Genomic DNA, 27,607 nt, shown 5'->3' with positions numbered 1-27,607 from the left:
AGCTGGATTCACGTTCATCATCCAGGACTGACCACCGCCAAACTGGTCATAATGGTATTGACAAACTAGGAACAGCAGAACATTGTTTTTGGTTTTAAAATATTAAATTATGCAACATTTTCAAGGCTTTTCTTCACTTCACTAAGTCTAACTTTAAAAATGAAGAAAAGTTACTTTATCTAGTAATTATTTTGAATACCTGACTGGTTCTAAGATCCTTTAAAAATATTGACAAAAAGAAGTACTTGTGGTTTGGGTTAATTCATTATTTTTGTGATATAGCATCTTTATTTTCAAAAAATTTCTCCAATGTATAAGATCTGATATAAAACTCACGTCTGTCTTTAATAAACAATTTTAAGTGACAAAATTGTTGTCTTAGAAAACAGGGCTGATTTTTAAAAAAAAGCCTAAAATATATAAAGTTGCAGAATATAAAATTTACATGAAATCCAGTTTTTCTTTTTTGCTATAAATCTAAGAAAAGTTTTTGAATCTGTGCTGTAAACTGCAACAGACCAGAACATCTATACTCTCTCCTCAGTATCATAACCCAAAATGGGAGCCAGCCACCGCTCTGCCTCCTCCACCTTCATATTCTTCCTCTTGGAGTAGTCATCCACCTGAAGAGAAGAGAAAATACAAAAACATATGTATTGTTATATTCTGAGATGGAAAAATCATTAAACACAGAAGGATTTAAAAGAAAGCGCACATGCACACATACTGAAGCTAAATGACTCTAAGAATAACTCTGTAGTAAAACTCTCTAGTGTGATTAAAGATTGAACTAGATTACACCTGTAATTATAGCTTTATAGTTCAAACTTTAATTAGTACAATAAGTTCCCTATGGTGGTGGTGGTGGTGGAAGCATCCTGTACTTTTTTCAGTGGCAAGGTCTGCTGATGAGACAACAGATAGTGTTATGGCAGATCTCCTCCCAGACCTGGACTAGGGCATCAGTCTCGTCATGGACAGTCGGTCCAATTGACAGCCCAGACGATCAAATTTGATCAAAGACTAGGGAATCATCAGACCGTGCCTTCATCATCTGGGAAATGCTGACACACTCCAACCCGGACCATGTCCCGAACCAGAAGGAAGTCATCTGTCTGAATTCAAACAGGACCCCCCAAAGAGTTTCACCAGCTCATCAACAAACTGGGCATATTGGTGGATGTTTCAGGCAGCAGAAAATTACCGTATTATAATGATGTCTCCAGACTCTCTCATGTCTGCTACATATGCTCAGTGTGAACCTGGTATAGTCCAGACCATCCCCTGGTATATATATGTGCGCTTGCCACTATATTGGCTGGCACAGCAAATCCTCTGACCACAGAAAGTATGTTTATACCATCCTGGGGGAGCTACACTACCATAGCAACTTTTATGGGTTGCAGATGCTACTCATGCTACCAGTACTGGTGAGAGCTCTGGTAAAATGCCAAACTAGCTAAGAATCAGACACAAAGAATACATAATAACAATTAATGTTCAAATTACATTGCAAACTCAAATGAGCTGAGGTGTGTATGCTGAGTAGTACCTGTTCCTTTGTGATCTTTCCCACAGCAAAATATGTAGATTGAGGATTGGAAAAGTAAAGCCCAGACACTGAAGCAGCAGGTGTCATGGCAAAAGACTCTGTCAAACCAATGCCTACACAGAAAAACACATCCAGACACATGGTTATGAGTAGTGAAATAACCAAGAACATTAAAATGTTAGGTTTTAGGGTTTACATGAGCAATATAACAATATTTGTTTTGGAGGGTTTTGGCATAAATCTGTTATGCTTGAATGGTCCCAGAACAATGGCTGCAACAATGTATAACTGTTAAAACTCAAATATAAAAATTGATCAAATCATGTAGGATCAGTCCATCAGCAGTGTATTCTGTGATCCAGCTGAAGAGCTCCTAAATGAATTGAATTGAATTGAATTGAATCAGGTTTATTGCCATTGTTCATGTAATACACAGTATTACACAAACTAGGAATTTGTCTTGGTGTGACGCTGCGACATTCAACATAAAGAACACAACACTAGAATAAGGGCTTCTCAACCCACGCTTTTGCCTTTTCAAAGCAGTACTATAATAATATGCTATGCAAAAGTAGTTTTAATTTGGCCCTGAGGGGAACATTTGAAAGTAGTAGAAGATGATGTGCTGTATACAACAAAATACTGCATGTAACAGGGCAGAGCGGTTTAAATGCTATCCTAGAATTTTGGGGGGGGAAGCATCTACAGTAGGTGGGCTAACCAGTCTTCTCCTGTATCTCAGCAAGGCTCCACATGGTGGTCTTTTCTGTATGGTCAGGCTGGCTTGGATATCCAGGTGCAGGTCTGATCCCTTGGTATCGAACGTGGTGGAGGTCTGAGGCCTGAAGGGTTTCAGTAGTGTTGTAGCCCCAGAACTCCTTCCGCACACGAGCATGAAGCTCCTCAGCAAATGCCTGCAAGGGAAAAATAGTTTAAGTGGCTAGTGTCACCAATGGACAATGTGATGTGAGGCACAGATTATGTCCTACCTCAGCAAGTCGGTCTGCTAGGGCTTTTACCATGATGTTACGATAGTCATCTCCCTGAGTTTGAAACTGCTGACTCAGCTCCTCAGCTCCAAATATGCCCACAGCAAACAGGCCAATGTAATCTGGCACTCCACTGTCCACAGGCGCAATGAAGTCAGACAGACATAGGTATGGTTCTGAAACAGAGCTGTCCTTCTCCAACTGTAGGGAAAATCACAGATGTGTTTCCATCTCCTAAAAACCGAAAAAAAAAAATTCAGAGAGTGCCGCTTGACGTCACCTGCTGTCGTAAGCAATGGAATGTGGCAATGGGCTTGGTGTCTCTGAACACAGAAACATCCTCTTTGTACACATCGATGTCGTCGCCACTGCTCTGTGCATGCCAGAAGCCCACCAGCCCATGGGCCTTTAAACTGCCACTGCTGATGATAATTTTGAGTAGCCGCTGCGCATCTTCAAAGACCTGTTTTGCCTCCATACCTGCATAGAATTTAAATACTCAGAGACATATCTGTCATTAAAAGAAAACAAAAAACTTTAGTGCTACATGTAAATCTTGATCATCAACACATCTATTGATCCATCAACACACACACTCAGGGACAGTCTTGTGTTTGTTTGGTTTATTATGAAATTAATAGAATTGTGTTGCAGTGCCTCAACAAACAGCCAGTGTGTTTTTTATATTTAATAATTGAATTGTTCAACTGCCGTCGACATCCATCTGCTACATATTTATTATGCTACACTATAAAGTCGTTTAAAGCATCCTGGGTTAGTCACCAACAGTGGACTTTTAGCTGATCAGCAAGAACACTAAGTAGCGCGCTCAAGCCAACTCCTTATCTAGTGACTAGGGAATAGGGAACAGGAGCGTGATTTCAGATATCGACAGGTCTTTGTCTCTGGGAAACTTCTTGCACGCCTTCAGTGTCAGTTAAACTTGTGCAGTCTCTGATTGTAAAGGAAGTCACTTTAATATCAACAGTAGCAAAAGCCTGCTGTAGGTGCCGTGGAGAGATTATACTGAATCATAGGGAAACTGTTTTTTATCGTCATCCAGTCTGCATGTTGGCATTTGTTTTGAATGTCCTCTTCTTAATAGTGAGACTGATTTCAAATTCCTTTGAGATCTTTTAAAATCCCTACTCAAACCAAGCTCAAGGTCCTACAATCCTCTTTCTCATGGCCTCAGGCAGCTCTTTTGATCTCACCATGGTGTTCACGCTCACTTTAACTGTCAGGAATACCAGAATAAGTGCCAGAGATTTAAAGCTCCTTCAAAATGCTGCCTAACAATGTTCTAATCATGGGCACCTGATTTGATACATATACTGTATGTGTTAGTTTAGCCATTATAAGTGTGAATATATGAGCGGTAAATTGTTTCATATAGGCAACATTGTGCATTTGTGCATATTATTTCGCTCATTTTCTTAAAACAATGTTTTAGATGTATTATGATGTGTTGATGTACATAGTGATGCTTTACCATCTCTATGTGCCTCACCACTGTACTACTGACAACTTGCAATTTTACCTCAACCTACAATTATAACAAAGAACCCTCCCATACCTCAAAAGTCTATATTATCAAAGGCTACATTGAAATATAATACCTATAGTCTTGTCATTGAAGATCCTGGGATAGCTTCTGTTAGGGTATTTGCCCCTCAGCTGCCACACATCAAAGAAAGGCTTCCAGTCAATGAAGTCCAACAGCCTGTTTAGGTCATAACATTCAAACGCACGAGTGCCCAAAAACTGAGGAGGAACTGAAGCATAGACACAGAGCCGAGATAGAAAATAATCACAAATATCAATATGCATACTTACAAACTCAGTGACATCCATAATACTATAACAGAGGATCTCTGATTAAAAAAGAAACGTGATTATTTACTCGGCCTCGCCACAGACAGCCAATCGATATGTAACGCCTTCTCTCTGGCTTTGCTAAGAGGCAGATAATGACGAGCCTGTGGCCAAAACAAAGGGAATAATTTCAATTATCAATTAAATACTGTGTTGTGTTGCACAAAAATTGACAGGATTTTACCCATTTCAGTTTTCTGTCTAAATTGGGGACATGTTTTACCTTCAGGGAGTCATAGTGTTCTTGTCTGACTTCTTCATAATCTTGTTTTAGCTCCTCAAAGTAATCCTCTTTTCCCATCTCGTCAAGGAGTTGAGAGCACTTGATGCGCAAAGAAATAACATCACCATTTTTTTCCTCATGTGGTGATATGTTTTCAGAAAACAGTTTATATATTAGAAATGCAATTAAAGTGTTAAGCACTTAATCCAGAAATTAGGCAATAACACCTGTTTTGGACAATAAAGCTGCTACTACATACTTGAACTAAAGCCATCAAGACTTCCTGCATCTCAATCCTCTCATGAAAATAAAGAAAGTCCTGAAAACTTACCACAACCACACTTCTAGAGGCATCCAAGACATGGATAACAGGGGCCGCGTATCTTGGAGCAATTTTCACTGCTGTATGAGTCCTACAAAAACAATGTAAATGCTCCTTTAGGTCTTTCCTACTAAAATGATTTCTCTCCGGTTCTTTATATCAGGACAACAGTTATACAATCTGAGAAGAAACAAGAATATAAGAATGAATTGGGAGTGATAACATTGCAGATATAATATAGTCTAAAAGTAAATATGTAAACAACATAAATAATACAGTATCATTCAATGCAGAAAATAATTGAAAATAAGTCAATAGATAGTTAATATGTTCTGTTGGGCGAAGTACAATAAATATGGGTTTACTTGTTCTCTAGTTCCCTAGTTCCCTAAAATGTGCTGGAAAGCCCACACACACCTCACCTGCTTGTATGCTGTACTAAACCTAAACAGTGATTTTAATAAGCAGCAAACAGTAGGGCTACTTCCTATGACTCAGGTGGTAGTGTCATTATTTCATTCTCAGGTTTAGACATGTCAACCTGTCCTCCACCAAGACTCTAAATGTCAAATTGTTCCATAAGCTGCACCTCTCATGCATGAATGTGCATGAGTGGCCATCTTTCTAGATGAGCAAGTAGTAAATCATATTCTACTGTGTGTAACAGCAGATTTGAAAAGTACTTTAAATAGTCAAGAGATGACTACAATGGTACTAAGTGCAATATTTATACTGTTAAGTCACTAGAGTGGGTTTAAAATGTTGGCTTCAAAAAATGCACTTTAGTGGGCTTTGTGTATACTTAAGGAAGATAATCCAGGAGCTAAAGAACTGTAGTAAAGGATTGTCTTTAGTGCGCCGGACCTATACAGTCCAATTTGGAAATTGACTCTTTTCAATCACAGACTACTGGGTGCATGATAATGTGCAGCTTTTGAAGACATGACTAGCAGGTTTATATTACTGGATTTTCTTAAACAGGCATGTAATACACAGTGTAATGTAAAAAAAATATATGAACCACTGTTAAAATGCCAGTTTTCTGTGATGTGTAAAAATTAGAAAATTATGGTTCACCTACCTATAACTTATTAAATTTACCTATAACAATTCAACTTAAAAACAAACTGACATCTTTTAGGAGGGAAATAAAAAGTCAAAAACCTAGTAAAATTGTTTCATGAATATTGCACATCTTTAAACTAACAGATTGTTGGTTTTATTTCAGTCAAAATTAATGCAATAGTCCAGAATTACACTTTTAAATGCAAATAATGTGTGTGTGTGTTCGTGTGTGTGTGTGTGTGTGTGTGTGTGTGTGTGTGCAAAAATGACTCAAAATCTTATATTTCCACTAATTATGGAGGATTGGTGCTCCAATTCTATTGTGTGGCAGAACCAACTAATCAAAATGAACAGCTCTTAACCTAATGGCCCTCTTGGTGGAAAGTTTAAGCATGAAAACAAGACTGGACAATCAATCAACATAAAAGAGTTCTCGTTTAATCTAAGCACTGTCCTGTGTTTGAGCTAAATGAAGTCACAGCAGATCGACTATGAATCTGATTACATTTTAATTGTTGGACAGCACTTATTCTATTATAGTGAATCTTGATTTGGCATTATTTGTCCATTCCTCTTTGGAAAAATACGTAAAATCTGTCAGATCTTTCATTCATCATGTACAACTCTATAGATGATGACCACAAATGCCTTTTCAGTCACATAGTCTGGCTCTGGCCAGGCCCATTTTACATCTAAGCTTTGGGTGGTCATGGTTTTGTTAATTCAAATCTATGTGTTGGGTCATTATTCAAGAAAGATGAAAGCCTTCTTCATCAGCATTTAAATAGACACCTGTGGGTTTTGAGCCAAAACTGACCAATATTTGGAACTGTTTCTAATTCTCTCTTTCACCCTTTTAAATCATTTTAGGCAACATCTCAGAAAAAAATTAGCAAACTGATGGTCTTACCTCCCGTTTACAGAAAATAAACTAAACCCAGTGTTCTTGGTTTGAGTAACTTCATGTTAATTAACAATTCTCAATTAGAATGCAATTATTGTTTATTTTACCAAGTCTTATTGGCCAAAATGTTTATGTTGCTGTCCTTGAATAAATGACAACTGTCCTTAAGATGCAGGTCTGTGTTAAGCCGTGCGATCGCAGAGAGGCTGTTGGATTTCACAATGTAAAAGCCTGTGTATTCTTAACTGCACTGAGCAGCATAGACGACACTGCCCTGCTTCCTTTCGAGTGTTTTGACCTTTAAATTGACCAAAATCCAACACCTCATTTGGGCTGGTAGGCAAACTGGAGGGGGCCCAAGAGTGGTCTAACATGGTCGCAACTGATCCAGGATCTCTTTCTAGGGTCTTACATGATGCGTGAGGTCCATGCTTTGAGGACCCTGGGGCTCACACATTCAAGCCTCCGAACTTTTCTTAGTGGAGTCCCTTTAGTTACCTACTAATCTGGTCAACAGTGATGCATAAAGAGCTCATTACGATTCTGCATTGCCTATCTGCAACGTGAATATGTTTCCTGGGCAGATGAGGTTCTTCATTTATGCCTCAGTGGACTGTCATCTCATTCACTATAGAACCTCCCACCAAAACAGGAGAGGCCTGATTCACTATACAACTTCCAAAATTTAGATCCAAATGTGCAAAGAGGAGCAACATTCATTTTTTACATTTACAGCCAGTCGCAGCACAACAGTGCAAAAAATTTAATTTGTCACTTAGCTTAAAAGGGCTTAGAGGCTATATGACCAGGCATCCATATTTATGTTAAATGGATGGCAAATAAATTTAGATCAATTTGGCCAAAATGATAAAAGTTATGATATAATATGAAGTAAAGTCAAAGCAGTGACAACCAGAAAGTATGCAGTTTGATGAACCAATCTCCTGATTTTTGTGGGGTGTGCAGTCCCCATCTTTGGGAGGTGTGCAGCTTGTCTCTGTCATTTATTTCCCTCCTAAAAAGAGTTTGTTTTCCAATTGAATTGTTCATGTTACTGGTCACATTAAAAGGTGGAAAAAGTTTTGACATGATGGAAAAATAAATGTATTTTTAACAGAAGTCTGCAGGGTTTTTATATCCACTAGAGTTTTCAATGATATATTTGTTACTTTGATGTGGTGGCTCCTCCGATTAGCAGTGGTATTGTCATCCTCAGTCTCTCCATCTCTTTGGCAACATAAATCATTTCTTCTAGAGACGGGGTGATTAGGCCAGAGAGACCAATGATATCTACAAGAAAAGAAACAAGTGGATGCCTCCCTTTTTTTTTTTTTACAATCATCTGACCAAGAGATTAAACAGCAACTAGATTTAAGAATTAACGGCTTGTGCACACAAACAAAAATAAAACAGTCTACAAGCAAGGAGATCTTACCAATCCAGGATTTGGCAAAGATCGCCTACTATCTAAAATGAAGAGCGCACCTGCATTGTGTACGATGGCCTCTTTGAGGATCTTATCACAAGGAACCATCACACCGAGGTCAATCACTCTGAAAGATAAGGATCTTAAAATTTAACGCAACATGCCATATATGCCTGGTCCTGCTCAAGGGCTCTTCCTGTTAAAGATTTTACTTGCTACTATTGCTTGTTTGAGGGTCAAGCTCTGTAAAGAGTCAACCTGGATAATAACAGATGCTATATAAATAAAGTTGAGTTAAAAGTCAATCTTAAATCCACTATAACTTTAAATATATAGCAATGGTTTTAACATGCTTATGACCCAAACCTGGCCTGTACATAGGATGAAACCCCAAGCAAATACACACATGAGAAAAGCAAGACAATAGCAAATTCATGACATTATAGCACTGTCTTCAGTCTCACCTGAAGTTGTTACAACTTAGCACCACACCGACAATGTTCTTTCCAATATCATGAACATCCCCCTTCACTGTAGCCAGAATGATGGTACCCATATATGGATCCTGACAAAAAGGGGAAACTCAAGGAATCAGCAGCGTTGTACTGGACAAAAAAATCAAATTCCATTTTTAATTAAGAGAGAATTACCAGGTCCTGAGATGATTCTGACATCATTTCCTGTCTCTCCTTTTCCATAAAAGGGATCAAATATCCCACTGCCTTCTTCATAACACGAGCTGACTTGATGACCTGCAAACAAAAAAGGACATCTGAAAATGCAGTACGTTACCGTAATTGACATTTATTTAGAAAGACTAGCAGCAAAAGAAATACTGTTTCTTGGATGTTTAAGAGCCAAAATCCAGCAAGGTTTTCTATTCTACCCGGTAGATAACAGTTTTCACCTTGGATCTCAGTGAAAGCAGTTATCTGCATGAAAACAGCTTTCTGTTAAATTCTTGTTTAGTTTGTAGTTAAGCTGTGCTAGAGCCCCACAGCCTTTCCATTATAGGCTGCGTTCTGTCATTCTGAAATCTGAACTGTTTATCAGCTCTTGCACAGTTAATTGACACAATGTCAAATAGTCAAATATCAATTTGGAATTTGCAAAGTCGTGCAAAGCCCCTTCCTTAAAACAAATAATCTATACTGCTATCAGTAGCCCTGTTGACAGACAGACTATATAGTAAAGCTTGTTTCAGGCTGTTGTGCAGTTACAAACTATTTTTGTTGGACCATAAAGATTATAATGTTTAGAGTTTTATTAGAAAAAAAAAAGATGTAAGCTCTTCCACTTAAGTACTTGTTTTGACAGTTATTTAAACTTCATTTGGTACCTTTTATACTGAGATCAGTAAATATCTGCTATCGGATTTAACAGCTTTGCTCGTTCCCATAATGGCCAGACTTTTCAAATCAGTGAATACCTAATTTGAATACGGTAATGTGACAATATCACATACATATATAACAGATTATGAAATTAGATTATGATTAAATTAAACCATCTCTGTAATAGTAGTAATACATAAACAGTACCAAGTAATATCCCAAAAAGTACCCAAACTACCTGTGGCAGGAACATCTTGCCAGCTCCAAACAGGTCCCCCACTATCTTCATACCATTCATTAATGGGCCCTCAATGATGTGAATGGGTCGTGTGTAGTGGTCAACCTGAGCCTGGCATTCTTTAACATCATCTATCACATATTTATCTACTCCCTAACAATCAAAACACAGAAAAATACAGAAGAGAAATTATTATTATTATTATTATTGTTCTGACACGGGAAAAATAACATTTTTATATTGTTTCTATTGTTCATACATTTTAAGTAAAAGTTAAGGCGTCCACACAAAAATATGCTAAATATTTTTCACACAAAAATAAATTAAGAATGCAGTTACGTATTTCTGAAGATACCACATATACGTGAGTCATGTAAAAAACATCTGAACATTGGATCATGTTTCTGTCCCCTCAATCCTCAGTACAATAACTTGCTCATATACACACACACACACACACACACACACACACACACACACACACACACACACACACACACACACACACGCCCACACACACACACGCCCACACACACACACACACAGCCTTTCCTAGTTATTCATAATATGTTGTAGAACTGCTAAGCACTTATGGTTACCGGTAGATGCTATCTTCATACCCTTGCCTTGTATCTTGTACAAATTAAATTACTGAATTGTAATTATACTGAATATTTAGTGATTTTGTGGTGTAGCGCTTCATCTTGTCTGCAGCGATTTAAATGATTGCTTATGTTTTGAGGCACTACTTGGCTCATACTCACTTGTCCAAATTACAACCAAGTAGAATGGCCCTGATGTATATAGTAGCGATCCTGATTCATAAAGCTCTCAATGGCAGGTCAAAAAATACATTTGACAGATACTTTTGTTTGATATGGTCTTGGAATCACTGATCTTTTATCTGCTGCTTCAAAAGATCCAGAAGCATCATCATAGACTCATCCCCCCCTTTGCATACAACCTGTTTGACTCCCTCAGGTAGACATGCAAACAGCTTTTTCCTTTGGGCTGTTCAATTGCTGAACAATCAGTAATCCAGTGCAACTACAAAAGAGCTGTTTCTATTAGCCATCATCTCTCAACTGCCCTACATTGCTTCTTCGTATAAATTAATCTGATCAATTTATTAATAGGGCACAATTTGAAAAACTCACAGTGAGGTGTACTAACTTGTCTTGCCAGCAGTTTAGACCTTCATAGCTGTTGAGTTATTTCAGTGGATAGCAAAGAAACTGTGGCAAAAAAAGCAGACAGTAAATGTCCTGTTACCTTTACAAGAGCATACTCAAGCCGTTCCTCCACACTTCCTTCTCTCCATTCCTCTGTGTGATCAATCTTCTTTCCACGCTTTACAATGTTCTGTGAGCAACAGTTGTGAAGTCAACACATCGTCAAACAACATACTGTAAATCAACATGATAGCATGTTATATAAGTTGTGAATACCTGAGCATAGGCTAGTAGATTTTCTGTTGCGTCGGAGTCTCTGCTCCAAATTAGATTTTCACACAGCAGCATCAGCTCTTTATCGATGTCATCATATACTGGCAGGTTTCCAGCATTCACTATCCCCATATCCATTCCAACCTGTGGAGAAAAGAAAAAAACAATGGGAACACCTTTCAGTACTGCAGTATTATATGCAATATACAGGTGATATGTTGATACAGATACAGCGGCAAGCAAAGGTTTGTGACCTTGTACAAATATTTACCAAGAAAATTATTTTCTGGATTCATTTATCATGAAATGTAATCTGATCATCTAAGTCAGGGGTATTGACAAAGAGAATAGTAGCAATAACCTCAGCAAGCGGTTTCCTGTAGCGCTAGATTAGAACTGAACATTAAGAATTTTGTTCTTCCTAGCAGAGCCTCTTTAGCTCAGTGATATTCTTTGGGCATCTCCTGTGTATGGCTCTCTTCAAGTTATTCTAGGATTTCCTTCACCATAATTCATGGTAGGGGATGTTTTCATGATGTTAAATCTGCCCTTTTTATGTCAGGTCTCCTCCTGCATGTGATTTCTGAATTGTTCAACTCCATTCCTACATCATTTGTCTAAATGTTGATGAATTTATAGTTTTCAGAATTACTTTGTAACTCTTCAGCTTTACTGTATGCAAATCAGCAATTCTTGATCGTTGACCCTGTGAAAACTTTTTTTTGGCAAGGCAAGGTTTACATAAATGTACACTTTTGTGTGAAAGAAATAGATTGTGGGTGGATTTTATTAATCAAAGTAGTAGTAGTCCACACCTCCAAACACATTTTCTTAACATGACTCCTCTCTACATGACTCTTTACATATATTTTAATGATTAATAAGTGCCTGTGCTTGGCTTTTCATTATTAAAATTTTCTCTTTATTTTCTAATCCATCTTTACTTAAATTGCCTGAGGTACTTACCTTAATAGCGTGGTAGAGAAAAACTCCATGCATGGCTTCTCTGATTACCTCCATCCCTCTGAAGGAGAAGGACAGGTTGGAGAGACCACCACTCACCCGGGTCCCTGGCAATGTCCCCTGTGATCATGTCAATAATATCATACAAGGGGGAAAAAAAAAGACCAAATTACCAAAATTCAGAATGTGTCACTTAATCATTCATAAAGGACAGATGTGCTGGTTAATTTGCTTGGTTATGATCCCAATTTATCTGCCCCAATATAAATGTCATAAAGTCCAATCGTAATTGGGATTTTTCACTGCTCATTACCTTGATGAGTTCAGTAGCTTTGATGAAGTTGATGGCATATTCACTATGCTCATCAATGCCTGTGCCAATAGTGAGGATATTTGGATCAAAGATGATGTCGTTGGGTTTAAATCCCACTTTGGTAAGCAGCAGTTGATAGGCTCGTGTGCAGATCTCCACTTTACGGTCAGTATCTGTAGCCTTGATGATAGCACACAAACGAGAGTGTTTGGGTGAGTATGAGTGTATTCAGTACAATAATGCAATCATATATTTACCATTCAAAAATGTTTACAGGAAATTATCACCAGGAAAATATGATGGTCAAATGACACAATAAAGTGTATCTTTGATTTGGCTTTTTTCCTAATCTTGAAAAACAGCATATCAGTAGAAAGTGACTCAGAACCTGTCCTTGCTCATCAAAGGCCATGACCACCACTGCTGCTCCGTAGCGCTTCACACAGGCTGCTTTGTTCAGGAAGTCAGTTTCTCCTTCCTTCAGACTGATACTGTTAACAATACATTTCCCTTGACAGCACTTCAAACCGGCCTCGATTACAGAGAAGTTAGATGAGTCGATACACAGAGGAACCTGGGAGAGAATAGACGAGAATTTACCGAGCTGGGTAGCTTTAAAGACCTCACGATTTGCAAAGCAACTTTACAAAGATGGTGAATGATACACATATAAGCAAAAAAATACTATTTTGACTGCAGGTCAAATGTATGTCCATTAGATTAAGATTTATTAGATTTATCATTCTCATTTTTAACTGCAACAAATTGTAATACATTTTCATATTTTCTGGATTTCTCATATAAATCAGAATCTTTCTTCAGATTTTGTTTACTCACATTGTGTTTATTACTGAAATTAAAAAGGAAAAAGAAATAGATTTTGCATTGATTTCCAAAAGAATAAATTTGTGCATCATATTTTTGCCAATAACAGAAATTTAGTTAATTTTGCTTCTATCTAAATCATGTTTTCTGGTCCAGAACCCAGAACCCAGTATCACCTGCGGCTAAGAAAAATTTAAATGTCTTTTAAAGAACTCATTTGTCCCAGAAGGACAATCAAACTCTTATAAGCACTTGTCAGTAGAAAACAGTAGAATAAACAATTGAGAAGTAAGACAAATAAACAACAGGTTGAAGAGAAATAGTAAGTATAGAGACATTTATGTACACATGTGCACTTATTGATTGTAAGAATGGTAATTAAAATCATATATATATTAATGATGAGGTAGTTAAACATGGTGCAAATAGCAAATTGACCATGTGGTGCAATGGTAGGTACAGGCAATACACTGTGCACAACCACTCATTTAACTCCACAACATGTTACTTTCCCAGGCTCTTTAAACTATTATAAATAATGAACCTCAAACCTGAATCCTGAATAAAGTAGAGGAGCAGTGTGGGCTTCCTTCGGAGAATACCTATGTGTCCATAACTATTAGGGTGCAAAATTACGATGGAACTACCGTAAATCTGTGTAGTTCAGATCTGTTTTTGATCAACTATTTGTGAAACGACACCCACAGCCTCCGAGTCAGATTGTTCAGCGATGTTTATGGTTTTCCGTCAGTGTAATCCTCCTGTTTAAGAAGGGCCACACATGTTTTTAAGGCGAGGGGATGAAGGGGGCCATGTCAGTATTCTTTCATAAGGCCTTCACTGGCTAACCATGCAGTGGAGTAGTTCTGCCAGCACCGGAGGGCGAGAGGTCCCTGCTAGCTTCACATTTAATTATTCTCATATCTTTGGCAGTCCCGCACCTACACAGTCCCCCAATCACACACACTTTTTTTTTTCAAAGTAGTGAAATCTCCTTTGGGCCAATTTTTCAAGAGAGAAATAATCTGCCTAACAATTATACATGCCCTGATATGGGCTTCCCGTTTTTCACTCTCCCTGATTAGACAAATACACATCATCTGATTTGCCTAAATTCAATAAGCATGAAAGTTTATACAGTTTGGAGTAGGAAATTATGCACAAAAATGGGATCAAAATGAAAGTGTGCAGCTTTGTGAGAGGTTGACAGGGTATTGGTGGTGAACGGGGGGAATGGGGATCTGGATAGCCCTGGGAAAAAAGGCAGCCCATCTCCTTTACAGGCAAGGCAGTGGCAATCTAATGTGTACTACTCCAGCACCAAGAATAGTGTGGAGGGGTGTTAACACTGAGCTCAGAGCAGTGCAGGCAAGTTCTGTTGTGAAGACTGGTTGAGTAGAACCAGCAGGATATAGAGAAGGTGATGATGCTCTTAATTAAGGTATAATAAAAGACCTCTACTGTCTTTGTTGATATTTTCTATTCAGGTCTCCTCCATTTTGAAGGGGAAATTCAGCACGCTGTCAAAGATGGTAGCGAGGTATTTGTATTCATCCACAAGTTAAACAGGCTGTCCATGGATTGTCCGTGTCCACAGGAGCTGCTAGTTGGAAAATGTCACGAGCATCTCTTTGGTTTTAGTGACATTTAGATCCAGGCAGGAGATGTGGCAGCAGTCATCTTGGAGGGTTGACACATTGCAGCAGACAGGAGGAATGTGCATATTTAACCAGATACGAGATAGATTGTGTGGATCTGTAGTCATCAATATAAAGGATAAAGAACAGTGGCAAGTGGACACAGCCATGAGGAGAGCCAGTCTAGGTGTGACGCGGGTCAGAGAAGCTGTAGTTGAATAATACTATCTGTGACCGAAAACTGCAGTCACCACAGGCTGAGCTGGTCATTCAGGGGGAAGGGTGATGATAGTGTCAATCAGCGGGTTGGTTACCTTTAAAGGCTTTCACAAAAAAGCAGGGGAGCTGAGACCTGTGAAGAAGGTGTTACTACTAGTGCTCAAACTGGGCTTTGAATATCTAAGGTGTTGAGAATAATCCAAAAATGGAATACAAAAAAAAACAAAAAAGGAGCACCTGCGTTGGTCCTGAGTTGCAGCTTTAACACTGGCTACACGTGGGTGCATCAAATTGTCATCAGCATGTAAGTGTGTTAGTTGGCGAAAAATGTTTTTAAAAGGCTAAAAACACAAAAGCACATGCATTTAAAGACACTGTAAAACTGCTCACAGAGCCGGCCTGTTGACCACAAATGCAGCCACCTGGAATCGGAAGATGAATTCAGCCAAAACATAAGTTAAGAGAGTCAAATTTAGCATGTAATGAGTCAAAATAGGAATAAATCAACGCATTGCATGATTTTGTTTTTGATGTACAGATGCGGTAAAGTCTTATGCAAGTTAGAATAATAACATAATTCTCTAACACGTCTCACATAACACGACACTGCCATGACAATGCATTTGATGTCTGAAACTGGATGTCCCATACTATTATGTAAATGGTCTTTTTTTATGCAGCACCCTCCAAGCACACACCAACTACAGATGTAGGATATTTGGGGGTTCAGTATCTTGCTCAAGGACGCTTTGACATATAGTATGCAGAGGTCTGAGGTTGAATCTATGACCCTCTATTAGTTAAAGTGACCACACTGCTACCTGGTTATGATCAAAGTAAAATCTAATTCTTACCCGTGCAATATCTGGATCTGAAGCAATCAAGTTACAAAACTGGGCCATAGCTGTTACCCCATCCAGCATCCCCTCATCCATGTTTATGTCCAAGATCTGGGCCCCCATTTCAACCTGGGCTTTAGCAATGCTAAGAGCCTCCTAGAAAACATGAAATAAAAAAAGACTTTTGAAAGGAATCAAACAGGTCTGAGTCATACAATCATGTGAGGACGAATAAAAATAACATGTGAAACCGGGCTTACCTCACATAATCCAGAGGTGATCAGCTTGGCAAACTTGCGTGAGCCTGCCACATTACAACGTTCTCCAATGTTAACAAAGTTGGTGTAAGGACCGATTTTAAATGGCTCCAAACCTGAAAATTTGGATGACATTATTATTGCGGACATAATAAATGCTACTTTGTCCTTCCTTTCAGTACTTACCAAAACCTTTTGAATTTTTTTATTCTTTATTCTATTTTCTCTGGTGATCAGTTTTTTTTTTTTAAATTTGCATTAAAGGTTGTATTTGTGATTTTATACAAAAACAAAATTGTTCCCTTATAGCAGCTCTTTTACTTAGAAGCTTGTCTCATATGAGGACAATTAACAACTATGTAGGATGTCTACTGCTCATAGAAACTACGAGAAACTTGAATAAACTGTAAACCTACCTGCTCCCTAAACTAGAACATGTTTGCACCAATCAGAGGGCAGGAGTGTGGTTCTCCATTGTTTAAAGCTGGGGAGGGGTGATGCAGCTTTCCTGTCTTTATTATTAAATTAATAGTGATGTCACTTCGCCGATGCCGTTTAAGATTTGAATTTAATGTTTTGGTAAATGTATTGCTCAATAAACAGGATGGGAGAGAAAACAAACTCTTTCTTTTCCTCATTTTCGGCTCTTTCTGACACCCTTTATCCATTATGTTTGCTGGAACTATGGAGCATAATTGAACAGAAATGAGCACCTGTTGTGCCAGATTTTATTCCCTCTCACAAGGTCAGAATACTGTGTAGTTGTACAAGTTTTCAGACAGTACAAGTGCATCAAAAATAGATCACACAGAAGAAAATTGGAAAACAGAAATGTTTTAAATTATTAGCCGTCCTTTTCAGTCATTTCCAGTCTGGTGTAATAAAAACACGACTGTAACCCTGACGCATAATGTTGCAGATGGATTTATACTCATTCTGTCCTCCCTTTCCTAATTTCCCTCTCTGACACAATTTGTGTCAAGAGTTTATACACATTTTCTTATTGCGCAGAAACTTCTTAAAGGTTTATATGACAAGGCTTTTTGGATTTTTGGATTTATTTTTATCGATACTTATAAATGACTCCTTTCATTTTACAAAAACTGCTGATTTAAATGTACATGTCACAGTTTAATTACCTGACAGCATCAAATAATCTTGATAGACATCAGATGGAGGAACTCTTGGCTGGCACATCCTGACGGCTTCACATAGAGCTCTGTAGGATGGATGACATTCAAAGTTCCGAAATGATGTTTCAACCATGAACAATAATAAAAATAATTTCAGTGAAGCCAGAGACCTGATATGTTCAGGAGTAGTGCCGCAACAGCCTCCTACAACATTTACGAGCCCATCTATGGAAAATTCCTGCAAATTGATCAACCAAAATAACATGAAAATGAACATTTGAGCTCTAAACTACAAATGAACAGTGGACTGCCTGAAGACATCTGTCATGACCTCCTAAACCTTCACATTTACTGAATTCACAATTACTGTCCTTTTTTAAATAAACTGGATGATGAGGTCATCTCGCGAAAGTTTTTCCACATCAGAAACTTTGGTCTAGATTTAGGGAGGTGGGGTTAGAGGGGCTGAGGCATAATGCAAGAACCCATAAAGGTAAAATCTGGCAGTTCGTCTCTCCTTAAAATATATTCTAGCCTGCAACAGACACACTGGTCAAATGAAACAAACAAAAAAACCCAAAGAAACAACCTTTAAATTTGACGCAGTTACTTCTGGAGATTCATCATATTCTCCAAATGTGTTGGGAAGACCTACAACAAAACACACAGAAAAGGTGGTTCAAAAACATACAACCAAATTTAAGCACCAGACCAGAGTTGTAAATATGCTGTTGATAGAAAGATTGATAAAAACAGCTGCAAATTCCCTGGCTGTTGGTGGGGGTGATAATGTAATTCTGAGGGGCAAGGATGAGATCAAAATACTTCAAAATAGTTCAAAAGATTTTTTTAAATCAATTGCCCATTAACTGCTAGGGCAGCAAACATCACAGACTCGGGGGAAGATGAAGAATTTGGAGGTGTAGAGAAGGCGCCATTACCACTGGTACCAGCCAGGTCTCGCTCCGCAATAGAAAGCCCAGTTCCAAGTGGAAAATGAACAGAGCCCCAGCTTTTAGATAGGTGGAAGACATGATTGAGCAGTTTAAGATTCACGCACAAGCAGCCCCGTCTACAGATCCTCGTGGGTCGGTGATAAGGAAGTGGACGCCCAGACTCCCAGCCCAAGTCACTGGTTACTGTACCCAATTAAAAAATCGAAACTCCGCCAGATGCCCGAACAGGGGAGGACATGACTGAAGTGTGGAAGACAAAGGCAAGTACTTTTTGTGTTTAACATGGAGTCTTCCTCACTCTAATCTCCTGTGATGCTTATTGTGGGAAAAGAGACTATACTTAAGATGGCACATGCTCCGGTAATGGTAATGTGTCTTTAAACATCACTTGAAGCCACAAATTCAAAATTTTCCAACTGATCGCAGAGTCCAAAAAGGCAATTACAGCAAGCCACCCTGCTACTAGATACATTAAAGATGAGTGTAAGAATTATTACTGAGGTCTGATGACTACGCAGCTTGATTTTACTTTATAAAACTACAACACAATAATGTGTACAACACATATATCAAGCAAACAAAAACATAACTATGAAAAACCTATTGTGGTTTAAGCTGCACAGTAACACAAAATCAGTTGTAAGAGGCTGCTAAAGTTTTGGGATATTGTACATTTGACCCAGACCTTGTAGATAGCAGATATGCAAGTTTTTTTTAAATAACATTTTCACTGCTGTTAAGCAGCGGTCAGCAGCTAGCACATTTTAAATGTAATAAGTCTTTAAACTAAGCGTAAGGAGTTTTCCAGGTAAAAGCAGAGAGAAGGTTAGCACGCAGGACACAGAAGGGTAGCCAACACATAGGTGAGTGGAAGCTGCTAGCCAAAACTTTTAACAAGGTTGTGGGGTTGATGACTGGACGTTAGCAGCCAGAGGAGTAGTGGAGCAGATGCCAATACTAAGAATGAACATGAAGACAAGAGCAAACTCAAAGGCAAAACCAATAATCAAACAAATCCTGGCACAAACAGCAAACTATAATTTTAAAGAAATGGAGGTTACCTGCATTGGGGTAACAGATAACAAAAGCTGTTGTGCATTTTCCAATAGCCTCGATGAAGGGCCTCATCTCTGTCGCCCCCAAAGCACAGTTCAGACCAATGCTACAGCATATAGAGGAACCATCAGGTAAAATATTATTGTTTATATGTAACTGTTTAAAAAAATGCTATTTTCAGTCACTCACCATAGAGGGTTAGCATGTGACACGCTTACAACGAATGCTTCGACTGTCTGACCAGACAGGGTTCTTCCACTCCGGTCAACAACTGTCCCTGATATCTACACAATGAATAGAAGAACGCCATTAAACAGAAACCTGTCAGCTACACAGCACTATCATGCATTTATAAACTAGCCAAGACTAAAGATGTCGATGAAAGTGCATTTAAATATTTTCATCATTTACGTTAATTAACATACAAATATTGGCTTCCGTTTGTAGCTCTTTTCGAACAGAAGGTCAATGGCAAACAAGGCAGCCTGAAAAGAGAAATGCAGAAATCATTTGTTACACCACCCAAAAAACCCTAAAATAAACCATATTGTTAATTATTTGTTTGCTTTTAAACTGCAGCAACACTTAGTCACAAATGCCTTCAATTACAATTTCTGATATCATTATGGCCAACATATATACAATGGCATTAATCAGTCATATAAACCTGTTTATGAACTTGTTAGTCTAACTTTGGCTGTTTTCTTTTGTGGGGATAGCAAAACAAACCATTTGCTTCCATTTCTCCCTGTCCTGTGCATATATATTCATATATATTCTCTCACGACTGCGGGAAGGACTGTATGTCCTGTTCCCCTCCTTCCATAGCTGCCAACATCAGACTGGAAAAAAGAGGGAGATTTTCTGGAGTAGTGGATGGAATGGCCTACTGGCAACATCCCTGCCCCATCTAACCCTACACCACAAATCAATTACAAGGATGTAAACTAAAGGACATTTATTGGGCTATAAATCTATAACTACAATGAAATCTGGCTCAGTGTTCTTCATAAAATATGTGTTGTGAGCATATGTCTTCAGGAGCCATCAGTAAAAACTTCATCAGAATACAAGGACTCTGCAGTCCCCTTGGAACCAAATATGTTTCATAATAACAAACACAAAATTTAATAAGTCTCTAAACAATGCAGGTGTTTGTGTGCAAGTGTGTGCACGTGTGGAAGACAAAGAGAGAGAGCGAGAGAGAGAGAGAGAGAAAAGGCATGAATACGTCCACTTTTAAGCCAATAATACCGTGTACGATCATGATAGCGATGGTTGTCTCTGTGCCTTCACTGACTGTTAGCATTTACCACAGTTAGCATATTTGCTAAAATTGTTTTTCCCATTGTGTTCTAAAGAACAAATCTGCAACAGTCATTGTGACTGCAACATATATAATACACTCAAAATGTCATTTTGTCAGTATGTCATTTTGTAGGGGTGTCTAATTGTTAAGTGAGGATTGCTGTACCCTACAGAGTGCACTAAATATATCCCATAATGCACTGTGCAAAAGTACTGAATGACTGGCTCCATAACCAAGCAATGTATCCCATCATCCTTCCCTGTTACAGGTGAGAAGCTCGACATGCCAATTATTAATTAGTAATCAAGATAAATATTAATAACACAATAATACATCAACATACACATGTCCAGTGAGGGTTTCATATTTTTTAATCAGTAGAAAAAATAATTATTATGCAATGGTACGATGCCGTTTAAAATGCCTTGGCAGCTTATCGGTGGGTGCCCTAAGTAGTGCACTCAAGCCAACTCCCCATCGAGTGAATATTGAACAGGGAACACGTGTGATTTCAGGCACAGGCAGCCTTCTAGCTTTTGGTTGCTGTTTGCTCAATTTGCAAATATTGCTGCCTCAAGTCGGGAACGTGGGACGCATGCAGTGACCTACGGTACGTCGTGACGGTACGTAGTTTGAGGGCAGTTGATTAGGGTTGCCAGGTAACCAGGCACCATGACAGGTGATACAGTTACAAATTAGGAACAGTGAGGGAGAAATGGTTGAAAACTGGGAGACTGGAGTTGGCAGGTATGCCGCCTTCTGCCATTCTCTGTCATATATTTGGTCTTCCATTCTCTCAAATGACTCCTGATTTTTCCCCCAGACAAGACAAAACAAGTGAAGATGACACAACTAAGAGCCACCTGACCAATGTATGTGGGGCTTTGCAGTGAGGGGTGCTCTGACCGGTTCCAGGGAGAGACCCTGGTAAACCAAGGACAATATAAAAGATAAAACATATCTTTTCTTACTTCCCACATCAATAATGAAAATGTCTCAGAAAAAAATGTGTGGGTGAAACCTACCTTAGCATTGGCAGTGTCAAAGATGGTTTCTACAAGAAGGATGTCCACACCTCCATCCATTAAACCTCTGACCTGTTCTGTGTAGGCTTCTACAAGGGCATCAAATGCTGGAGAATACAAATCCAAGAAAAATATATGAAGGACAGAACTGTGGGGGACAAACAAACCAAAAAAAAACAACTTACTGATGTTCCTGAAGTGAGGTCTTTCCACAGAGGGAGACACAGATAGTGTCTTATTGGTAGGGCCCAGTGCTCCAGCCACATAGCGTTTAACACCTGACAGAGACATTCATGCAAAATCATAGCTACAAAAAGCATTATCTTGTGTCAATAAATAAAAACACACACCACCAACCTGTTTGGCTGGTCACATCATCAGCTGCCTTCCTTGCCAACTCAGCAGATGCTCTGTTTAAGCGATAAGCCTGCACGATAAAGTTGCTACAGTCAAACATCAAGCACAAAAACAATTCAAAAGTCAAATTGTTCAGTAAACCAAAGTAATTTTGCTCTCCATGAGAAAGTGACTAGTTCAGAAATAAAAAAAAACAGAACTCTAATTAAAAAAACAATCCTTTTAATAACATAAAGCCACATTTTTTTTTACATGTTTAGCCATTTAGAAGACGGTTTTGTCCAAAGCGACATCTCATACAGCCACATTGCAATTTACCCTTGTTCATAAAGGAGGGTGGAAATTGACTTTCATTAGCAAGTATACTCTCCCATATTGATTTTAAAATCAGGCTCTTCACTTTCAAAACCTGACACAAACATGCTCCCTCATGCCTCACAGAACTCTTCGAAACATACAGCCCCCCCCCCCCCCCCCCACACACACACACACACAAAGGTCCACCTCTGCTTTACTCCTTGTCCTACACAAGACTTAGATCTCTTAGCCAATCTGCTCCCAACTTTGGAATCCACTACCACAGGATATACCCAGGAGTTTCATAAGACATAAAATAAAATGTGTTGCCAGTAATAAAATGTACTGCCACTTTTAGTATTTTACAGCGGCCCTCGATGTTGTGTTCAACAACAATTGTGTAACATTTTTACTAAAAATTCCTACCTGTCATGTCTTCCTTAGCTTGTATAAATATTTTGGTGTTGCTGTGAAGATAAAATGCCCCCTGAATGGCATGAACTTAGATGTGAAAGTCTTTTTGATATCTTAAGTAATATAGGATTTTTTTTTACTTGTTTTGTGAAAAGGGGAAAGCGACAAACTGCAAAATGGGAACCCCAGGGGATTTCAGCTCTCAGATAAGGCCAATTAGCCTCTAGTGTTTTTTTCCAATATCATCATCCAATCATCCAGCTTATGGAATCTAAAAACTTTACAAAATACCACGACTCCTCTCAACTTGTCCCAAAAATCAGTAACCGTGGTTTACTTTTCAGCAGTTGCTTAGCAACTAGACATCCATCCATTACAACAAGCTGGCAAAGTGCATGAATCAACTTCTACTGGACTTTGAAAAGAAATCTGAAAATGTTTCTCTGATCATTCCAGAAATGTCTTCAGAAGATACTTTGCTGTCTTTATCAAGGTCAAACGAAACCTCAATGCAGATGCCAACTGTGTCCAATTCCCTAAGTTTGGAGTGTTATTAAGAAATTGCAATTAGCGGGAAACAGTGAACGTCAGGAAAAGGTCTGGAGGTCCAGGAAAAATATCAGAGAAATGCTAGAAAACCTAGCCAGGATCTGTCCTTTAGCCTACTATAGTTAGTGTTTCAATTGTTTCAAGAACTTCTTTATTCCTATTTCTCTTAGAGTCACCACGGCCTGCTGTTGGAAGGCACAAAAGCCACACCTCAGCATTCCTTTCTCTAATTACTTTTGGATTCATGCCTGACCTTCTCCTACAGTTTTTCCTGTTTATCTTCTAATAAACTACAATTTGCTTTTAAACATTCATGTCCTTCTCCTACTTGGTCCTTGAGCCAAGATATGACATGATGAATGTCCAGGGACTACAGTTGAAAAGTCGCTATAGCTAAAAGGGTTCATTTGTGTTACTGTTTATTAATGAGCACTGTCCCTGTAAATCTTAATCGAATAAATATAATAAACACAATAATCCCTGACTGACTACCTCAAGGGGCACACGGTGAAGGTTTTGGACCTTAAAACATCAGATAGTCTGGAAATCACATCTGTAACTTCATGGTTTTTGGAGATAATTGGATTTATCTTCCACTTCCTTAACTGTTCACATTAACAAAAGTTTTGACCAGAGGTGCCCCAGATTTCGAATGCCACTGTATATTTTGTTAAACTTTGTGGTCAGAGATCAAGCTTCACCTTAGGTCGTGGGTGGATAAGTCACTTCATTTAAGCCTACAGTGACAAGAAACTGTAAATGTCAACAGGAGGACCAACAAAGTCCTGCAACAGGCTAATCTCAGGCAGAATGAAGACATCACAAATGATCTACATGGTACTGTTATTTAAATACAGACTGAAGTGAAGTAATAATCAATACAACACTGCAGGATAAACACCTTCACCTTGTATTCAACAACAGTAATGGTGAAAATAGCATTTTAAAATGCAAAAAACCACAGCATTTCAACTCCTTGCTCAAGGGGAGTGCTCTGAATGTGTTCTGGCAACCCCGTCTGTTACCAGCACACCTCTTAAATTTTGTCCACACCCGGGCTTGACCCAAGATCCTTCCGCTTCTCAGCCCAGTCCCCTAAGAACTGAGCAACCAGCTGCGCTTCACCACATACATAAATCTCCACTTTAGTTTTCCTCTATGCCTCTGGCCTGGCAGTTCCAACTCGGCATCTTTGCCCAGTATATTCACCCAGTCCATGTCCAAACCATTTCAGCCTTGGCCTCAAAATACTTTATCTCCAAAACATCCAACAGACAGATGAGTTTATGATTCTACTATAAAATATACTGTCTTATATGTAAATATACTGTTCCATAAAAAATGCTCACTGATACCTTTTAGGCTAGCTTCTACTACTCTCCACCACAACCTCATTAACTGTTTATCTGTAGTTGCCACAACCCTGAAAATCTCCCTTGTTCTTAAAAATCAGCACCAGCACCCTCATCTCTTCAAAGACTTCCTAACTTCACCCTTACTAAACTTTTCCTGTTCAGCCATCTCTTCAACTCTCTGTGTTGTCTTATTTTTCTCATTCATCAGGTCTTCAAAGTACGGTACTCTCTATCTATTGCACTTCTGGTATCTGTCACCCTGCCCTGCTGAACGGCCTTCCCATCTTACCTTCTGTCCACAATTCACCTAGTCGCCTTATCTCCTTTCCTTCTACTAAAGCTCTATCAAAATAAAAGAACAGGATCACTTTTGTGATCTTTCATTTAAGTTTCATTAAAGTATCACAGTCGAGGTAAAGGTCAAGGGTTTCTGGTCCTAAAAAAGGCTGCATTGTTTTAACATTTATAAAAATGCCAGATCTACATGTGAACTGCTGGAAACCATCCTACCATGTGCTCCAATCCATAATCTGCCTGGGCGACAGAGGTTCCACTGAAGGTGTTGGTCTCTATGATGTCTGCTCCTGCCAGCAGGTAGTCCTTCAAACAGGTAGAGACAGAGAAACCACTCATCGTCCTTCAGGACAACAGATTCACAGATTCATTCAGCACACTGTGATGCTGTGTGCTTAATGTATGACATCACACAGGTATACACAGGGGACAGGTATACACAGGTACCTTGTGTATTTTGTATACAATATCTGGACGTGTGAGGCTCAGGAGGTCATTGTTTCCCATCAGAGGATGAGGGTGGTCTTTGAATACATCCCCTCTGAAGTCGCACTCCTCGAGCTTTTGCTGCTGGATCATGGTTCCCATCCCACCATCCAGGATCACGATCCTCTGCTGAAGTATCTCCCGGAGTTCTGTCTCCAGCGGACAGTCGGTGGGATTCGCTGAAGCATATTTGTCTCGGTGGGTGATGCCATTACCTAATAGATCGATAGACAAAAAGAACATAAAATAATAAAACCTAAAAACCTAAATACATATCAGTCAGCTACTTAGTTAGTTACATAGTTAGTTACTTAGTTCGTAGCACACGTTGTGTACAAACTAGACAGAAGCAAGCGAACCCAGAGAAGAGCGCGTTGAGCTTAAAGCTAAGCGTTAATGTTACCTGCTCCTGCAGAGTTTGGGAGGCTTGTGTTTGTTGAAATCATTCTGTGAATGAGTTGTCGAGAAAGAACCTTTACGACTCTGCGAGTAAGTACAAGAATGTTGCGCTTTTCTGGCTACTACGGCGACAATCGGAGAGAATAGAGAATAGTTCAGCTGTCTGGTTGAAAACGGCGATCAGTAAAATAGACGGAGGAACTTGTGCATTTCCGGAAAATGCTTAAAAATAAAAGCACCGCCGCACCACAAACTCCACTGATCATTAGATAAACCGAATGATTCCTGAAAATTGAGCTTTTCTGTGAATCGCCGAACTAATGTTTTTAACGTCTGTTTCTGAAAACTGCTTAATGTCTGTGTTGCATGGAGCCGGCCAACTTCTGACACCTGTCAACAGCCCAGGATGCTGTAACAACATTCCGCTATTCATCTTGTTTTCTCTCAGAAACAGAATTTCAGATTTAGCCACACATGTTTTCTATTGTTTTTCTACATGTTTTCTTCTGGTTTAAGGTCTGAGAAATGGGCTGGCCTCTCAACCACGTTAATGCTGTAGGTCTGAAACCAAGATGCTGCTCACTTTAGGGTCATTGTCATGTTGAAAAACCCATCATGACGGCGTTTTCTCTTTTGGAATAATGCAACAAGACCCCTTCAAGATTGTTTATGTATGTATAATTGATCCATGATCCCTAATATGTGGAAAAAGAGGCCCAACACAACTGTATGACCCCCAATGACTCATTTGACACAAACGCCACAATCCTCTCAGTCCAAACTGGGACCCCGAGACCCAAAGAAGGCCAGTTAAGGACCTTTGCAACAACTTCTCACTGATACTGATAGTTGTCTTCACTTAGAGGTGTTCCAGTTCTAGTTGAGACATTCTTTAAATACTCAGGATTATCATTGTCTATTCTTTTTTAGTTGTTTCGCCCTCACCATTTAATGGCCTCACTCATTGAACCCCTAACTGCTGTTTTGTTGTGATTTCAAGCAACCAAATATCTGATCTTTTCACTTTTCTGTAAATTAATAAGTTTTTTTTCTACATTTCTTAATTTGGATCAAATCAAATCAATCTTTATTTATATAGCGTCTTATACAATCAAAATTGTTTCAAGGCGCTTTCCAGAATCCCAGGGCCTAACCCCAGACAAGCAACAGTGGCAAGGAAACCCTTTAACAGGAAGAAACCTTGAGCAGGACCAGGCTCATGTAGGGGGACCCTCCTGCTGTGATGTGCTGTGCTGTGCTGTGCTGTGCTGTGCTGTGCTGTGCTGTGCTGTGCTGTGATGTGATGTGATGTGATGTGATGTGATGTGATGTGATGTGCTGTGATGTGATGTGATGTGATGTGATGTGATGTGATGTGATGTGATGTGATGTGATGTGATGTGATGTGATGTGATGTGATGCATTCCTACAGTATATTTATGTGAATTTTAAAGCCATTTTTTGGATTTTAGGCTTTATTCCCTTTTCTAAACATACTATTATTTAGAACTGTAATATGTGCAAAACTGTGCATCACCAATATTTTTCCTG

The 27,607-nt window shown here is 38.9% G+C and overlaps 1 protein-coding gene across 1 annotated transcript; it reads right to left on the bottom strand.

The window, feature by feature from the left end:
• Nucleotides 1-251: 251 nt before the first annotated feature.
• On the bottom strand, nt 252-26,265 carry mtr (5-methyltetrahydrofolate-homocysteine methyltransferase). The gene is made up of 33 exons (XM_057041966.1): nt 26,061-26,265; nt 25,619-25,872; nt 25,388-25,477; nt 22,263-22,332; nt 22,091-22,183; nt 21,906-22,012; nt 19,997-20,056; nt 19,761-19,855; nt 19,577-19,677; nt 18,149-18,210; nt 17,730-17,797; nt 17,566-17,645; nt 16,430-16,542; nt 16,185-16,325; nt 13,038-13,223; nt 12,650-12,829; nt 12,340-12,456; nt 11,377-11,517; nt 11,201-11,290; nt 9,929-10,081; nt 9,007-9,108; nt 8,821-8,921; nt 8,416-8,483; nt 8,100-8,220; nt 4,971-5,052; nt 4,640-4,738; nt 4,445-4,520; nt 4,161-4,316; nt 2,822-3,021; nt 2,542-2,742; nt 2,274-2,466; nt 1,553-1,665; nt 252-623 (listed from the first exon to the last, which is right to left on the bottom strand). Exons 1-33 carry the CDS (start codon nt 26,101-26,103, stop codon nt 528-530), a joined length of 3,852 nt encoding a protein of 1,283 aa, XP_056897946.1. The 5' UTR covers nt 26,104-26,265; the 3' UTR covers nt 252-527.
• Nucleotides 26,266-27,607: the final 1,342 nt, after the last annotated feature.

This window comes from Takifugu flavidus, chromosome 1 (assembly GCF_003711565.1).
Source record: "Takifugu flavidus isolate HTHZ2018 chromosome 1, ASM371156v2, whole genome shotgun sequence".
In the NCBI taxonomy this organism is placed as follows: domain Eukaryota; kingdom Metazoa; phylum Chordata; class Actinopteri; order Tetraodontiformes; family Tetraodontidae; genus Takifugu; species Takifugu flavidus.
Note: the sequence above shows the minus strand (reverse complement) of the source record. Positions and strands in the feature narration are given on the sequence as shown.

What these genes read in the sequence shown, in the direction of transcription:
- mtr (XM_057041966.1), bottom strand. Translation starts at nt 26,103, where the DNA reads ATGATTTCAACAAACACAAGCCTCCCAAACTCTGCAGGAGCAG. An exon ending in CCCAAACTCTGCAGGAGCAG is followed by an intron (nt 25,873 to 26,060) that starts GTAACATTAACG and finishes TCGATCTATTAG; the next exon opens with GTAATGGCATCACCCACCGA. An exon ending in CTAAGTTGTAACAACTTCAG is followed by an intron (nt 8,484 to 8,820) that starts GTGAGACTGAAG and finishes CTTATCTTTCAG; the next exon opens with AGTGATTGACCTCGGTGTGA.